Source organism: Erpetoichthys calabaricus, chromosome 2 (genome assembly GCF_900747795.2).
Source record: "Erpetoichthys calabaricus chromosome 2, fErpCal1.3, whole genome shotgun sequence".
Lineage (NCBI taxonomy): Eukaryota > Metazoa > Chordata > Cladistia > Polypteriformes > Polypteridae > Erpetoichthys > Erpetoichthys calabaricus.
The window spans coordinates 321,019,231-321,037,562 of record NC_041395.2 but is presented as its reverse complement, the minus strand read 5'-3'; the positions used below and the strand labels follow the sequence as shown (position 1 = coordinate 321,037,562).

General features: G+C 43.8%; 1 protein-coding gene across 1 annotated transcript in view; it reads left to right on the top strand.

Moving 5' to 3' along the window:
* Positions 1-18,332, top strand: part of tspan15 (tetraspanin 15) — a 296,584-nt gene that overhangs the window by 75,585 nt on the left and 202,667 nt on the right. The window contains exon 3 of the mRNA XM_028795964.2: positions 5,534-5,608. Coding sequence (XP_028651797.1) covers positions 5,534-5,608 — 75 coding nt within the window. The remainder of the gene's footprint in view (positions 1-5,533; positions 5,609-18,332) is intronic.

Here is an 18,332-nt window from a genome sequence, read left to right as displayed (position 1 = left end):
TGTTGTTTTTTTTTTTTTTTTTTTTTTTTCCTTCAACCTATCTGGAGTTTTCTTTTGTTTTTTTTCTGTCCTCCAGGCCATTGGACCTTACATGGAATTACATTCTGTTGTCACTATTACTTTTGAATAGGATACCTCTTACAAATCTATTAAATAAACAAATATGTAATAACTGACTCTTGGATGAAGTAACAAAAAAACGTGAAAAGCTCTAACTATATCATTAGTTGCTGAATGCACCTGAATGTGACGCCATGCGTACATTGTCTTAACTTGTTTAAGAGAGAGCAGCCACAAACCCAACCTCAACAAATTTAGACTTGTATCATCTGGGCTATCAGAAAAGCATGCCAAAGAGTTTTACAGCCATGTTCTTCCCAACTCTAAGCTCTAGAGTGGAAGGAAAGGAGGTGATGAAATATACCAGGAAAGAAGAAACATTAGAGTGTCATATGTTAGATGTGCAGAATACGGTGAAACTTGTACTTGCCTTTCAAAACAACATACAAGTCACCTGTTCGTAGTAATGATTAAACACCAGTTCTACCTGAAATTAAATGTTATATTTTGGTGTGGTCTCCTGGGTAAGCAGCTTGAGTTGAAAAGATGCACAATGCCTGAACAAACCTACTGTATTAGGAAAGCCTGTCCTATCACAGGGTGAACCCTGGACACTCTGGAAGCTGTTGTGGAAAAGAGGATGATGGCAAAAATTGTGTGCCATCATGAAAAATTCCCTCCATCCCTTCCAGTAGGCGCTGTCTTGAGCACTTTTAGCTACAGGCTCATTCTACCACAGTGTGCTAAGAAGTGCCTCCTGGGAGTCTTTTCTGCCCAGTGCTATCAGACAATTCAATGTTTCCACCTGATGTACTCATTAAGTTTATTTTTATTTATCAATTGATTGGCAGCATTATTTGTTCTATGAGTCTTTATCCTTGTTTTTATATTTCTACTGCTGTGTGCTTTTGAAGTTCCCCTTGGGACTAATAGTTTATCTAATCTAATTGAAACCTAAGTGTAAATGGTGATTTTACTTTCCTCTTGAGCATGTTCAGTCTAAATTTTTGGGTTAATAAGTTAGTGCTGCATTTTGTGAGTTATTTTTTTCTTTTGTAGTTATTATAAATACTGTCATGAATGCATGTACCCATCTGTTTTTTTCTAGCCATTGTCATTTTCAGGTGAACATGGTGAATTTGCATAATTTTTTCAGCTATCAACCAAAGAAATGTGCATTACTGTAAAGCTGCCCTGCATGATAATATGAAACAATTTAATACATAACTTCCAGGAGGGTTTTTTTTTTTCTTCATTTTTAAAAGGTTTTTATCATTTGGACGTCACATTCTTAGGAAATTAGGTTCTTAGCTGTTTGCTGAAAAAACCTCCCTGCATCCTGCCAGTTATTTTCTCACAGAAAAATAAAATGTGCAAAGCATAACACATCAGTTCAGTGGTGCCAGCTGGCTCAGGGTGCCATATAATCTGTAGGCGATGTCCACAATGAAACTGACAAGCTGTGCTGGGCTCAAAAGCCTTCAACTCGTCAGAATTCATTCTTGTATTCCATTCACGTGAAACGCATACTATTTTAGTTTGGAGTGTTAATTATTTGGAATAATGCCCAGAATTCGCCTCATTAAACCCCTAAGGCGTGCTGTGCTGATTTTGCTCTCGGGAAGTCTGTAAGCGGTCTTCCTGCTCACCCATGAGCCTCTGAACTTTGATTAACAATCAACGTCCATTCACCAATTTACCTTTCATGAGAGACTAAAAGTTGCTTCATGTGGTTATGTTTTAAGTATGGTGGCTTTTACACTACTGGTCAAAGGTTTTAGAATACTTCAGTTTGTTCAGTTTTTATGGAAATTCACACAGTTTTTAATGTTTTAATGCTTCTTGAAATCAACACATATAACAAATAAACAATGGCAAATAAAAAAAAATGATTCCTTGACTTTTTTTTTTTTTTTTTTAAGTGTACAAATTTTTTTTCTGATTTTTTTGATTCATCAAAGTAGCCACCAAATGCAGATATAACAACCAAACTCTGGTAACCCTTTTGATTCAGAAAGTCACCAACTCTGCCAGCAGCAAACGAACTCCAGACCATCACACTTCCTCCTCTATGTTTGACAGTTGGAACCATCTTTTCCTTTCACTAACTCGACAGCATACAAACACCCTGCGTCATGAACCAAAGATTTCAAAATTGAATTAATCGGTCCATAAGACTTTCTTCCAGTCTGCAATAGTTCATAGCTGGTATTTCAAGGCCCTATTTTGTCCTTTAAGGAATGGCTTTCTTCCTGCCACTCACCCTGTCAAACTTGCAGCACAAAGTCTCCTCTTCACAGAAGCTGACACTTGCTTTTTTCACCGACTGTTAGGCTGTGCTTGAAGCTGTTGTGCTGTGAGGTGCCTGTAATCACGCATGCTAGTGGCCCAGAGAAACTTATCTTCTGATAAGGTTGTGACTCTGAGTCGGCCAGATCTCTTCCTATCAAAGTTATTTCTGGTTTCCAGATGCTTTTGGATTTTGTAGTACACCACTGTACACACTGACACTTTGATATTTTTTTTGCAATTTCTCTAAATGAAAGGTTTACACTTCTAAGAGTTATTTGTTAATTGCCATTTTCTTGCCATTATCACTGGTATTTGTAACTTTCTACAGTGTAATATTGTCCAAGTCGTACTTGAGATGGTGTAGTAACACAGTCTGTTCCAACTCTGCTTTAAGACAGACAGAGGGTTTTAAAGTAATCAACAGCAGTTGGGACACCTGTGCAAAGTTTTTGCTTCAATTTGCAAGGCTTATTTTACTTTAATTGCTGCAGAACATCTGTAGGTTGCACCCTATTTGTTCCTTGAAGTAGGCCCATTTGTAATATTCTGAAATTTACTTTTTTCAGTTTTTTTTAACCTAAACTCTAAATTTAAACCTCTGACAGTTTACTGCTTACCTTTTCAGCATTTTAGGTCATTCATTTCATTTCAACTGATTACATTATAAGTAAAACTGTTAAAAACTGAGGTGTTCTTAAACTTTTGACCAGTAGTATTAAAATAAAGATAGAGACAGATATAGAGATTGGTCCCATAAATTCTGTGCTGTAAACTTCAGTGGCTACAATTGGAGAGACTGTACTTCACCAGTCACACCTTTATGGAAGAGTGATAAAGAATTTGAAAAAATACAGTTAGGTCCATAAATATTTGGACAGAGACAACTTTTTTCTCAATTTGGCTCTGTACATTACCACAATGAATTTTAAATGAAACAACTCAGATGCAGTTGAAGTGCAGACTTTCAGCTTTAATTCAGTGGGGTGAACAAAACAATTGCATAAAAATGTGAAGCAACTAAAGCATTTTTTTAACACAATCCCTTCATTTCAGGGGCTCAAAAGTAATTGGACAAATTAAATAACTGGAAATAAAATGTTCATTTCTCATACTTGGTTGAAAACCCTTTGCTGGCAATGACAGCCTGAAGTCTTGAACTCATGGACATCACCAGATGTTGGGTTTCCTCCTTTTTAATGCTCTGCCAGGCCTTAACTGCAGCGGCTTTCAGTTGCTGTTTGTTTGTGGGCCTTTCTGTCTAAAGTTTAGTCTTCAACAAGTGAAATGCATGCTCAATTGGGTTAAGATCAGGTGACTGACTTGGCCATTCAAGAATTTTCCACTTCTTTGCTTTAATAAACTCCTGGGTTGCTTTGGCTGTATGTTTTGGGTCATTGTCCATCTGTATCATGAAACACCGCCCAATCAATTTGACTGCATTTAGCTGGATTTGAGCAGACAGTATGTCTCTGAACACCTCAGAATTCATTCGGCTGCTTCTGTCCTGTGTCACATCATCAATAAACACTAATGTCCCAGTGCCACTGGCAGCCATGCACGCCCAAGCCATCACACTGCCTCCACCGTGTTTTACAGATGATGTGCTATGCTTTGGATAATGAGCTGTTCCACGCCTTCTCCATACTTTTTTCTTGCCATCATTCTGGTAGAGGTTGATCTTGGTTTCATCTGTCCAAAAAGAGTTTTTTTCCAGAACTGTGCTGGCTTTATTAGATGTTCTTTAGCAAAGTCCAATCTAGCCTTTCTATTCTTGAGGCTTATGAGTGGCTTGCACCTTGCAGTGCACCCTCTGTATTTACTTTCATGCGGTCTTCTCTTTATGGTAGACTTGGTTATCGATACGCCTACCCCCTGGAGAGTGTTGTTCACTTGGTTGGCTGTTGTGAAGGGGTTTCTCTTCATCATGGAAATGATTCTGCGATCATCTACCACTGTTGTCTTCCATGGATGTCCAGGTCTTTTTGCGTTGCTGAGTACACCAGTGCTTGCTTTCTTTCTCAGGATGTACCAAACTGTAGATTTTGCCACTCGTAATATTGTAGCAATTTCTCAGATGGGTTTTTTCTGTTTTCGCAGCTTAAGGATGGCTTCTTTCACCTGCATGGAGAGCTCCTTTGACCGCATGTTGTCTGTTCACAGCAGAATCTTCCACATGCAAGCACCACACCTCAAATCAACTCCAGGCCTTTTATCTGCTTAATTGATAATGACATAACGACGGACTTGCCCACACCTGCCCATGAAATAGCCTTTGAGTGAATTGTCCAATTACTTTTGAGCCCCTGAAATGAAGGGATTATGTTCAAAAATTCTTTAGTTGCCTCACATTTTTATGCAATTGTTTTGTTCACCCCACTGAATTAAAGCTGAAAGTCTGCACTTCAACTGCATCTGAGTTGTTTCATTTAAAATTCATTGTGGTAATGTACAGAACCAAAATTAGAAAACGGTTGTCTGTCCAAATATTTATGGACCTAACTGTATATAAAATGCATTTGACAACTTGGGTAGACTTTGTCAGAAGACACATGCCTGGAAACATGCTTGAAAACAACAATGTGAATGTCCTAGAATAGCCAGGCTGGAGTCCAGATCTCGATCTGATTTGAAAATTTGTGGATGGACTTGACAAAGGCTGTTCACTCACGATCAACATACAGCCTGACAGAGCTGGAGCAGTTTAGCAGAGTAGAATGGGGAAAATAGCAGATGAGTCCAGATGTGCAAGACAGACCTGAGGGAAAAGGCACAAGGCAAACTGGTTGTTGTCAAGGAGAGAAAGAAGTCTGACTGAGGACAGAAAGTATAAAGGGTTTAAGCAAGTTAGGCCAAAGGTGAAAACACTTGGGTGAACAGGTGTAATTAAGAAATGCAAATGTATAAAGTCAAAGAAACGATGGGGGGTGTAATGAGAGGAATGGATGTCATTGCTATTGATGTCATTGCTAGCATTTTAACTCCATTTACACTGGTCTGCATCATGGCTTGAACATGCTGATGCAGGCAGTGCTATCCTCCACAGCTTATTTCAGCACCACTCTCTATTCTTTCAGACCCAGATAAAGAAACTCTTTTGTTTACTAAAACCAATAAATCTGACCACCAAGTGGAATCCATTGAAAGACCCTGCTTAACCATTTCTCTTTCTTTTTCTGTGCAGTTTCTCTACACCCTCACAGTATGCCTGATTATTGAGCTTTTGGGTGGAGTTGTGGCTCTTCTCTTCAAAAATAAGGTAAGGCTCAATACTTTTTAAAACACAATTATCATTCGAGAGAAATCTTTTTAAAGTTTATGAAATGCAGCTAATTTGTCTGTCTGTATTTTTTTTAATTTGCTCCTGCATGGGCTCAGATAATAGTGGACTGGTATGTTTGTCGAGAGCCAGCTGCACGGTGGACAGCTCTGTGCTGCTTTAGTATTTACCATGTGAAGTCGTGCGCACAGCAGATGAAATCTTTTAACCGCCTGCACAGTGACAGTATTGGCCTTCACTGCCAGCACGTGGCATAGATATGGAGCCAGAATGCTTGGCAGATGTTTACACAGTAGCTAGAGTAAACGCACCTTAACATGGCCTGCTTGGGCCTTTTCTTCCTTTCTTCTCTTCTGCATTACCATAATAGTGTCATATGTTTAGCAATATCCCCAGTTGAAGTCCGTCTTGCCTTTCAGTTTTCCTAATACTAAAATTTGTTTTGTGCAGTGAGGGGGATCTGCCATTTATCGGATATTACACTTGTCAGATGGTTTTCAGGCTGTGAAATATTTTTATTTCCTGCACTAAGCTAAGCAGGGAGGTGAGCAGTGAGCTTTGTAAAATGGTATCATCTTCCAAAGTTTAAATGTATTAAAACATTAGAAGAACAATACCGTCAACATGGCATGTTTGTAGACAAAGTAGTGTTACTTTTCATTTAGTGCTCAGCAGGTTTTAAATTAAGTTTTTGTAAAGCATCCTGTTAAGTAAGCTACAGTATGTATTATGAGCTATATATGATAGAGGTATATAGATAGTGTGATGGGCGTCCATGGCCATTATCTGGCTGGGACGCCAGCTGTATGGAAGGACCGGGGGAGAGAGCATCGGCAAGGCAATACCTTCTCCGGGACAGTTATCTTGGGCGGCTGTGGCACCATTGATTCCATGGTGTACTGGGAGTTGGAGTTTGGCACAGCCCCGTTGGGTTCCATGGGGGCCACCATGGAGAGCTGCAGAGCCCTTCATTGAGTTCTCACCACACCTAGGAGTGATTCCAGGTCCGATGAATGAGCCACCTGGAACACTCCCAGGACCATCATAAAAGGAGTCACCTTACTCCATTCTAGAAGCTTGTGAGGGAGGAGTGGATATGGAAGGAAGGACTGTGTTGTGGTACTTTGTGTACTGTGCTGTGGGGAGCAGAGAAAAATGTACCCCAGCCGTAAATAAAACACGTGTGCTGGACTGGAACTTGTGTCTGCCTGTCTGTGTTGGGTTAGGACGGTTGTACTTGCCCCGGTGGTCCACAATAGCTACAGTTTTATTTGTCCACAGGGGTAAATTTAGCTTTTAACAGAGGCTTTTTAAATAAATCCATCCATCCTCTTCCGCTTATCCGAGGTTGGGTCGCGGGGGCAGCAGCTTGAGCAGAGATGCCCAGACTTCCCTCTCCCCGGCCGCCACTTCTAGCTCTTCCAGGGGAATCCCAAGGCGTTCCCAGGCCAGCTGGGGGAGACAGTCCCTCCAGCGTGTCCTGGGTCTTCCCCGGGGCCTCCTCCCGGTTGGACGTGCCCGGAACACCTCACCAGGGAGGCGTCCAGGAGGCATCCTGATCAGATGCCCGAGCCACCTCATCTGACTCCTCTCGATGCGGAGGAGCAGCGGCTCTACTCTGAGCCCCTCCCGGATGATTGAGCTTCTCACCCTATCTTTAAGGGAGGGCCCAGACACCCTGCGGAGGAAACTCATTTCAGCCTCTTGTATTCGCGATCTCGTTCTTTCGGTCACTACCCATAGCTCATGACCATAGGTGAGGCTACGAACATAGATTGATTGGTAAATTGAGAGCTTTGCCTTATGGCTCAGCTCCTTTTTCACCACGACAGACCAATGCAGAGCCCGCATCACTGCGGACGCCGCACCGATCCGCCTGTCGATCTCACGCTCCATTCTTCCCTCACTCGTGAACAAGACCCCGAGATACTTGAACTTCTCCACTTGGGGCAGGATCTCGCTCCCAACCCTGAGAGGGCACTCCACCCTTTTCCGGCTGAGGACCATGGTTTCGGATTTGGAGGTGCTGATTCCCATCCCAGCCGCTTCACACTCAGCTGTGAACCGATCCAGAGAGAGCTGAAGATCGCGGCCTGATGAAGCAAATGGGACAACATCATCTGCAAAGAGCAGTGACCCAATCCTGAGTCCACCAAGCCGGACCCCCTCAACACCCTGGCTGCGCCTAGAAATTCTGTCCATAAAAGTTATGAACAGAATCGGTGACAAAGGGCAGCCCTGGCGGAGTCCAACTCTCACTGGAAACTGGTTCGACTTACTGCCGGCAATGCGGACCAAGCTCTGACACCGATCGTACAGGGACCGAACAGCTCTTATCAGGGGGTCCGGTACCCCATACTCTCGGAGCACCCCCCACAGGATTCCCCGAGGGACACGGTCGAACGCCTTTTCCAAGTCCACAAAACACATGTAGACTGGTTGGGCGAACTCCCATGCACCCTCCAGGACCCTGCTAAGGGTGTAGAGCTGGTCCACTGTTCCGCGACCAGGACGAAAACCACACTGTTCCTCCTGAATCCGAGGTTCGACTATCCGACGGACCCTCCTCTCCAGAACCCCCGAATAGACTTTTCCAGGAGGCTGAGGAGTGTGATCCCTCTGTAGTTGGAACACACCCTCCGGTCCCCCTTCTTAAAGAGGGGGACCACCACCCCAGTCTGCCAATCCAGAGGCACTGTCTCTGATGTCCATGCGATGTTGCAGAGACGTGTCAACCAAGACAGACCTACAACATCCAGAGCCTTGAAGAACTCCGGGCGTATCTCATCCACCCCCGGGGCCCTGCCACCAAGGAGTTTTTTGACCACCTCGGTGACCTCAGTCCCAGAGATGGGGGAGCCCACCCCCGAGTCCCCAGGCTCTGCTTCCTCATTGGAAGGCATGTTAGTGGGATTGAGGAGGTCTTCGAAGTACTCCCCCCACCGACCCACAATGTCCCGAGTCGAGGTCAGCAGCGCACCATCCCCGCCATACACAGTGTTGACACTGCACTGCTTCCCCCTCCTGAGACGCTGGACGGTGGACCAGAATCTCCTCAAAGCCGTCCGAAAGTCGTTCTCCATGGCCTCCCCAAACTCCTTCCATGCCCGAGTTTTTGCCTCAGCAACCACCGAAGCCGCATTCCGCTTGGCCTGCCGGTACCTATCAGCTGCCTCCAGAGTCCCACAGGACAAAAGGGACCGGTAGGACTCCTTCTTCAGCTTGACGGCATCCTTCACTGCTGGTGTCCACCAACGGGTTTGGGGATTGCTGCCACGACAGGCACCGACCACCTTACGGCCACAGCTCCAGTCAGCCGCTTCAACAATAGAGGCATGGAACATGGCCCATTCGGACTCAATGTCCCCCACCTCCCTCGGGACTTGGTCGAATTTCTGCCGGAGGTGGGAGTTGAAGCTACTTCTGACAGGGGGCTCTGCCAGACGTTCCCAGCAGACCCTCACAACATGTTTGGGCCTACCAGGCCTGACCGGCATCCTCCCCCACCATCGGAGCCAACTCACCACCAGGTGGTGATCAGTTGACAGCTCCGCCCCTCTCTTCACCCGAGTGTCCAAGACATGTGGCCGCAAGTCCGACCACATGACCACAAAGTCGATCATCGAACTGAGGCCTAGGGTGTCCTGGTGCCAAGTGCACATATGAAAACCCCTATGCTTGAACATGGTGTTCGTTATGGACAATCCGTGACGAGCACAGAAGTCCAATAACAAAACACCACTTGGGTTCAGATCGGTGGGGCCATTCCTCCCAGTCACGGCCTTCCAGGTCTCACTGTCATTGCTCACGTGAGCATTGAAGTCTCCCAGCAGTACGAGGGAGTCCCCAGAAGGTGTACCCTCCAGCACCCCCTCCAGGGACTCCAAAAAGGGTGGGTACTCCGAACTGCTGTTCGGTGCATACGCACAAACAACAGTTAGGACCCGTCCCCCGACCCGAAGGCGGAGGGAGGCTACCCTCTTGTCCACCGGGGTAAACCCCAATGTACAGGCTCCAAGTCGGGGGGCAATAAGTATGCCCACACCCGCTCTGCGCCTCTCACTGGGGGCAACTCCAGAGTGGTAGAGAGACCAGCCCCTCTCAAGGAGATTGGTTCCAGAGTCCAAGCTGTGCGTCGAGGTGAGCCCGACTATATCTAGCCGGAACCTCTCGACCTCGCGCACTAGCTCATGCTCCTTCCCCTTCAGAGAGGTGACATTCCACGTCCCAAGAGTCAGCTTCTGTAGCCGAGGATCGGACTGCCACCTTATCGTGGTGGAGGGGTTTGCGTGTCCCAATGATCCTAGGAGCTCTGTTGTCCGGGGCTTTATGCCCCTGGTAGGGCCACCCAAGGCAAACTGGTCCTAGGTGAGGGATGAGACAAAGTGCGGTTCATCAAAACCTCCATGATGAATACAAAATTTGGACAGCGTTTTCCCTCGCCCGGACGTGGGTCACCGGGGCCCCCCCTCTGGAGCCAGGCCTGGAGGTGGGGCTCGATGGCGAGCGCCTGGTGGCCGGGCTTGCACCCATGGGGCTCGGCCAGGCACAGCCCGAAGAGGCAATGTGGGTCCCCCTTCCCATGGGCTCACCACCTATGGGAGGGGCCAAGGAGGTCGGGTGCAGTGTGAGTTGTGAGTTGGGTAAATAAATACAGCCATAGCTAAATAAATATTGTAACCACTATGGGGTGCCACCAAGACTGAGCCCAAATCCCTGACCCAGTAATACCCAACTCGTGTGTGAACAGTCATGAGTTCAAATAGTGGATTTTCCAATCTACCCAGCACTTTGTACAATGAAGAACAACCAATAACCATACGAAAAAAAACCCTCTTCTTCCACCTGCAGTTGAGGGCTGCCTGCTCTCTCCCAACTCTATTCTCTGAGGTAAGGAAGCAAGCTCTTTTTATACTGGACTCAGAATGGCTTCTGGTGAACCGGTACGACTTGTGAGGAGCACGTCCGAGTTGTTTGAGAATCAGGACAGTCCTGTCCTGACAGCCCCCCCTTTGCAGTGCCCAGGGACCTCAACAGGCTTGCACTTCTAGACTCCAGTTCCCATGGACCACTACCACCTGCTTCTCCATCTCCATCCCCTGGTACCTTTCATCTTGTTCAGAGGTCATGCCGTCGTCCAGCCGGGATACCTTTCTGTCTTCCGTGGTACTCACTATATATATATATGTGTGTGTGTGTGTAGGTGGGTGTTTGGGCGTGTGTGTGTATGTATGTATGTATGTATAGTGGGGAAAAAAGGAATATTTCAGAATATTACAAATGCACCTTCTTCAGGGAACAACTAATAGGTTACAACCTACAGATATTCTGCAGCAATTAAAGTAAATTAAGCCTTGGAAGTTGAAGCAAACAATTTGCACAAGTGTCCCAACTTCTGTTTATTTAAAATCCCTCTGTCTGTCTTAAGGCAGAGTTGGAACAGACTGTGTTACTACACAGTCATTCATTTCAGTCATTCATTGCCTTTCAACTAATTACATTTGAAGAAAATCTGGATAAACTGAGATGTTCTACAACGTTTGACCAGTAGTTTGTATGTATATTACTTACTACACACGCACACCAGAATGATTTATAAGGATCATCAGAGTTATAGAAGATGTGAAGGATGTCACTTTTCACGTTAAAAGAATGGAGTCTACTAAGGAAGAAGAGCCTTTTGTGCCCTTTCTTCTGTAGTTCCTCTGTGTTCTGAGACCAGTCCAACCTGTCAGTAATGTGGACCCGCAGGTACTTGTAGGAGTGGACCACCTCTACACACTCTCTGAATAGTGACTGGGCATAGAGACTGTTTGGTGCGGTGAATGTCAATAACCAGTTTCTTAGTTTTACTGATGTTAACTTGCAGACAATTCTTTTTGCACCAATAGTTAAGAATTCTTTACATTTATATAGTGCCTTACTCAGTACTCAAAGTGCTTTACATAGTGAGTGGGGGGACCACTTCAACCACCATCAGTGTGAAGCTCCCACCTGGATAATGTTATTACAATCTGCAGAGTACTGATATAGAACAGCTGCCTTTATAAAAGAAATGGCTGTCCATCCACACTGAACACCTCACAGCTGCGTATATCCACCCAGAACCTGAGTTTACTGTTTTTAATAATAATAATTTTTTACATTTATATGAGGGGGGGACCCAAAAATAACCGGAAATAAATAAATAACCTAACAACAACAAAATTCCGGTTATTTTTGGGTCCCCCCTCGTATAGCGCTTTTCTCAGTACTCAAAGAGCTTCAGTGAGTGGGTAGCCACTTCAACCACCACCAATGTGTAGCATCCACCTGGCTGACGCGACAGCAGCCATTTTTCTGACAGTACACTCACTGCAACTCACATTAGCTGTTAGGTGGTAATAGTTAGTCAATTAGAGACTGGTTGATTAGGAGGTCAGAATGACTAGGCCATGGTGGGCAGTTTACCCTGGACATTCGGATACACCCTACTCTTTACAAAGGACGCTCGTGAATCTTTTGTGACCAATGGGAGTCAGGACTTCGGTTTTACATCTCATCTAAAGGACTGCACCATTTTTACATCATAGTGTCCCCGTCGGTGCACTAAGGCATTGGGATCCACATTCACACCACAGGGTAAGCGCTCCCTGCTGGCCTCACCAACACCTCTTCCAGCAGCAACCCAAGCTTTTCCTAGATGGTCTCCCATCCAAGTACTGGCCGGACCTGAACCTGTTTAGCTTCAGGTGAATGAATTTTTCTGAAATCGATGCTATAATGGGAGCCTGCATGATAAAAACAGGAGGGATGATTGGGCAAGACAATGAAAGACTGTCCTGGGGATAGCTGGAGAGGCAAACAGTTGGGTGAAAACCAAATGGCAGCAGAATGTGCACAGGAGAGAGGAGGGCGAGTGACTGACCGGTGCAGGTGAAGCAAAGTGAATGGCGCCATACCCATGTGGGACCCCATTGATCAGAGTAGGAGTGGGGGCGTGGAACAAACCTCCCAGGCATCCTGGAAGAGCCACCCTGGCATATGAGAGACAGAGGTCTGTGTGTGTCCCAGTCGATTCAGTTGGGGCAGAAGTCAAGAGAGGTGGATATAGCTGTTGGTGTCTCTGCCAGTTGTAAGACCCTCTGGGGTAATGTAGAATGAAGGACATGGTGAAGTGAACTTGTTTCTGATATGGTTTTAGCTGGGTTTACATGACTGTTTATCTGGATTGTAGAGTTATTGTTTTTATCCTCCAGGTTACGTTGGACTATTTATTTATTGATGCACAGCACTTTTTGTTGTAAATATAAGCACTGAAGCACTTGCACCACCCTCTGTGTCTTTATTCACTTGGCTCACCTCTGTTTTCGACTATTGGCGGTTCTGAGTTCAAGCTGCCTAGGATCGTGGAGCTAACCTGGACCCGTCACATAAGAATATAGGATGAGTGCGTCTCTGTCTTTCTTATGCCCACATGTGCTGTGGTGAACGTGACACAGTCAGGGTATGAGATGAACACATACAAGAAAAGCACACTCTGCACCAGCTTGAAATTTGTATTCTTTGTGTTTTGTTTGATCTGCCTCCAGTCTTTATAAAGTTTAATTTGTGTGAGATTCCATTGTAGTTTCAGTAGCACCGGTCATGTGCTTTGTGTTAATTTTTTTTCTTTTTATTTACTTTTATTTTTTTAATTGATTTTAATTTGATATACTTTTATTAATCCCCAGTTGGAAACTGTCCTTATATGTGAGCTTTGGGGGTCAGAGCACAGGGTTCACCATTGTTCAACACCCCTGGAACAATTTTCAGGTTAAGGGTCTTGCTCAAGGGCCCAAAGGATTAGGATCCCTTCTGGCAGTAACAGAATTTGAACCAGTGACCTTCCAGATACCAGTGCAGATCTTTAGCCACATAGCCACGGTTCTGCTGTTTGTTGCTGTTATGCTCAATATGCTTGAATCACAGAGTCATAAATAATACTGTGGATGGCAACCATAAAAGCAGAAGAGCCACACACAAAGCGGCAAGTGCACGAAGATATTAACTGCTGCATATTTTTTTTACAGGAAACTTCATAAAGCTCAGTTTACACCTAAGGAGCATTGCATATCCCACAGCTTTACTGCCACTTCATGATTGTCTGAGTGCACTTTCTTCACCTTGGCTAGTAGGAGAACAGACTTTGTGAAGAGGATGTCACATGAATATATCTTACTGTAAATGACACCACCTTCCAAATCTCTAATCTTAGAAAACAAATGAAACAATCAGACTACTCCTACACTTTCATTTGTCATTGCCCAGGCCTCTTATTGATGCAAGTTGACCATACATATCAGTGCATCTTATTTGATGTTTTGTGTGGTTTACCTGTCACTTTTGTGGCTTTGTTCACACATACACAAACTCAAAAAACCGAGAAATTGCTGTTCTGACATTTGTGGAATTTTTAACTTTAACCCCACACATTTTTGACCTGACAGTTATGTTCCCGGGGTAGCCTTAATGTGCGAAGGGGTTACAGTTAACAGATTCAAACTGAACTATTGATGTTTAATGTGATTGTAATTAATCATGGAGATATTGCAATCATTTCTCCTTATATATTCAGTGTCAAATATTGATTATTGATTTACACACCCTTTAATACCATTTTTCAATCGTAGCCTTCCTTTTTTTATAATCGTTTAGCAAACCACAGCGAGTTGTAGACATTTTCAGGATGCGTTTGTTGCTGCCAGCTGTGTAGTGCGAAACCCCCAGCTACTTGGTCATACTCTCTGTGACTTGCTCTGACAACAATTAAGCTGGTTTGAATTTTATCACAGGGAGTCACAAATTGTAGGGTTGGATTCCTGTATCTACGAGAGTCAACAGCCAATCAGTTGTCACACATATGTGAATGGGAAACAACTCCAAGGCTTAACTAATGGTAGTTATACTCCTAGCCAGGGGTTGGTGGTGTCCGTTAACCCCTCTCCTTGTTTTGCTGTTGCTGAAAGAATGACTGACAGGTGTAATCCTTTATTATCTCATTCACTCCTCCAATAGCTGGACGTTAAACGCTGATTGCTCACATTTGCTTTTATCTGTTGGTTTGGCAACTTCAGCAATAAGAATATAAACCATCTTAACAACTTTATAAAAATTAGCAGTAAAATTATTGCTGGGCGGCACGGTGGCGCAGTGGGTAGCGCTGCTGCCTCGCAGTTGGGAGATCTGGGGACCCGGGTTCGCTTCCCGGGTCCTCCCTGCGTGGAGTTTGCATGTTCTCCCCGTGTCTGCGTGGGTTTCCTCCGGGCGCTCCGGTTTCCTCCCACAGTCCAAAGACATGCAGGTTAGGTGGATTGGCGATTCTAAATTGGCCCTAGTGTGTGCTTGGTGTGTGGGTGTGTTTGTGTGTGTCCTGCGGTGGGTTGGCACCCTGCCCAGGATTGGTTCCCTGCCTTGTGCCCTGTGTTGGCTGGGATTGACTCCAGCAGACCCCCGTGACCCTGTGTTTGGATTCAGCGGGTTGGAAAATGGATGGATGGATGGAAATTATTGCTTCACAGCAGACCTCTATCACTGAAATGTATTACAAACAGGTTAGAAAGAAAGCCAACTCAATTCTGCCAGACAGTAGCAATACTCTTTGCTTTAAATTCCAGCTACTGCCTTCAGGCTGCACATTTAGGTTTCCAAAGGTAAAGAGCAACATGTTTAAGATCTCTTTTATTCCTAGAGCTATAAGTATTTTAAATTCTATTTCTTGTAGGGATGCTGCTAAATGTAAAATTCTGTATTATTGTTTTGTGTGCTGTTGAAAATAATTCTTTTTCTTTGTAATAATTGTGTGTGTTTATGCAGTAGCATTGATTGTCAAATGTTGTGTCTTGTTTATCTAGTGGATCTCTGTAACAATGTCTTCAAGATTATAATACGGTATCAAATACGCAAAACGAACAATGAAATATAAAGATTAACATTTTTTTCCAAAACTGGCAATGAATATGTAAGGTTGTCTGCTGCTGAGCTCTATATATAAAAAAGGATGACTTTTCAAGCAGAATTTGGTTTATTAATCACAAGGAAAATGGAGCTTCCTGAGGCCTAACTATCTCCGGATACAGAAAAAGCCTTTGAAGGTCTTTCTGGTGCTTGCTTATACACCAGTTGGTGATTCTGAAACAAAATATGTCCAGAAACATCAGTTCTTGTAGCAATATAAATGAAACATTGTTTCTTAGAGTACAGGACCAGACAGGGGTGTCCTTTGTCACTAATTTTATTTGCCTTGGCTATCAATCTCCCCCAGCATTTACTTACATGTATTTATAGAAAAAAAGAGAGGGAAAGAAATGTGATTAATGGTAATGGAAAACCGTGTTCATAATATCTCTGTATGGTGATCACACAATGCTTTATATACCCAACCCTTGTTAATGTCTTTCGTGGGTACTGAATATGTTTGAGGATTTCTATAAAAATTTGGGGTTCAAGAAAGATTTGAATGGGATCGTAGGTCCTTGAATACGCTTGCATGTCACCTTAAACCTGATTAGTTTTCACAGTAGGCTACATACCTAAGAATGATAACTACATGGCAACTTTAAGTCCTCTGCAGACTTTGCTTTTAGCAACCTGTGGAAAAGTGTTAAGATAGTAATAAGTAATTGCGTTCACCTCTCAATCACTGGCAGAAATGACCATGTTAAAATGTTTCAGTGCATTCACAAATGAATACATCCTGAACAAATTTACAGTTTCATCTAAGTTTTATGTTAGGATGCAAAGAGGCCAAAGATTTTAAAAAATTCTAATATTTAAGGGAATGATGGCATGGCACTGCCTACTACTGAACTGTGAATAAATATACAGTGCCCCCATAATGTTTGGGACAAAGACACATTTTTCCTTGATTTGATGCTGTGCTACACAGACTTTGATTTAAGAGGATTTGCATGCATTTCAGTCACAGCATGTAGAAATGACAAAACTTTTTCTATATGGTCCCCCATTTTCAGGGCACCATAATATTTGGAACAGTTGGGGTCACAGGTGTTTGTGATTCCTCAGGTATGTTTCATTGCTTCATAAGATACCTCTGGCTTTCTTCTACACTCTGGAGTCTGTAATTACTGTTGCTCAACATGAGGATGAGCTGTGCCAATGAATGTCAAAGAAGCCATCATGATGCCGAAAAACAAGACTTAAACCATTAGAGACATCAGTAAAACCATAGGTTGACCTAAATCAACTGTCTGGAATATCATTAAGAAGAAAGAACACACTGGTGAGCTACGTAATCTCAAAATGACTAGCAGGCCAAGGAAGACCTTCACTACTGAATGACTATGGTGAAGAAAAGCCCCAAACGCCCATCTGACAGATCAGAAGCAGTCTTCAGGAGGCTGATGTGTGTGTGAGAGAGAGACAACTATCAGCAGAAGATTTCATGAACAGAAACAGAGACCTCACTGCAACATGAAAGCCACCATTTAACCATAGAAACAGCATGGACAGATTACAGTTTGTGAAAAATGACTTAAAATAGCCTGCAGAGCTCTGGAAAATGGTCTTGAGGGTAGACAAGACAAAGATACACCTGCCTCAGAGTGATGGCAAGAGCAAAGTGTGGAGATGAAAAGGAACTGCCCTGTTAAACATGGTAGTGTGGGTGTTGTAGCTTGGGCATGCATGGCTGCCACAGGTCTTGGCACACTTCTCTTCATTGTGCTGTTTCTGTTAGCAGATACCTCATCAATGAATTCTGAGGTTTATAGAAACATCTGATCTGCTCAAGTTCCAGTAAATGCCTTCAAACTCATTGGATGGCACCTGATTCTACAACCAGATAATGACCAGACATACTGCTGAGGCAACAGAGGAGTTTTTCCAAAGCTAAAATATGGAAAATTCTTAAATGGCCAAGCCAGTCACCCAGTGTAAATCCAATTGAACAGGTCTTCCATATGCCAAAGGGAAAATATAAAGAGACAATCCTCCGCAACACACAGGAGCCAAATATGTCCTCATTAGATGTTTGGCAGAGCATCACCAGAGAAGACCCTCAGCACCTGGTGATGTCTATGAATCACATACTACAAGCAGTCATTGCATGTGAGGGATATGTGACAAAGAACTAAATATGACAACTGCTTTAATAGACCTGCCATTGCAGTGTCCCAAACATTATGGTGCCCTGAAATGAGGGGGACCATGTGGAAGAAGTGATGTCATTTGTACATGGTATATGCAAATCCCCTTAAATGAAGGTCTGCCATGTGCACTTTAATCATGTCTGAATTTTTTGATTTGTGTTTTTAAACTATGGAGCAGAGGGGGGAATTGTACCTTTGTCCCAAACATTATGGAAGGCGCTGTATGTGTGTGTATATCTATGAGACAATAAAGGAATTGGACAGAAATATGTGCATGTCTGTTTCTTTAGGGAAAATGCCTCGATGTTGGTCTGGAAAGGGAATTTAAGTACCAGAAAGTATAAGGAGGGAAAAACCAAGACCAGGAGATGAAGCTGATATCCCATTACATGAGTTCTAGTTGAAAGGGATGACAGACTTGACAAATGCAGTTGCAGATCTTGTTGCCAGAGTATGTCAATTTATACAAGTAGAAATTGCTGGGGATGTCAAATTACCAGACTACTAGACAACTTTCGAGCACAGCTTCAAACTTTCAAAGAATCCCATTAATGCAGTTTGTGAGGAATAAAGGA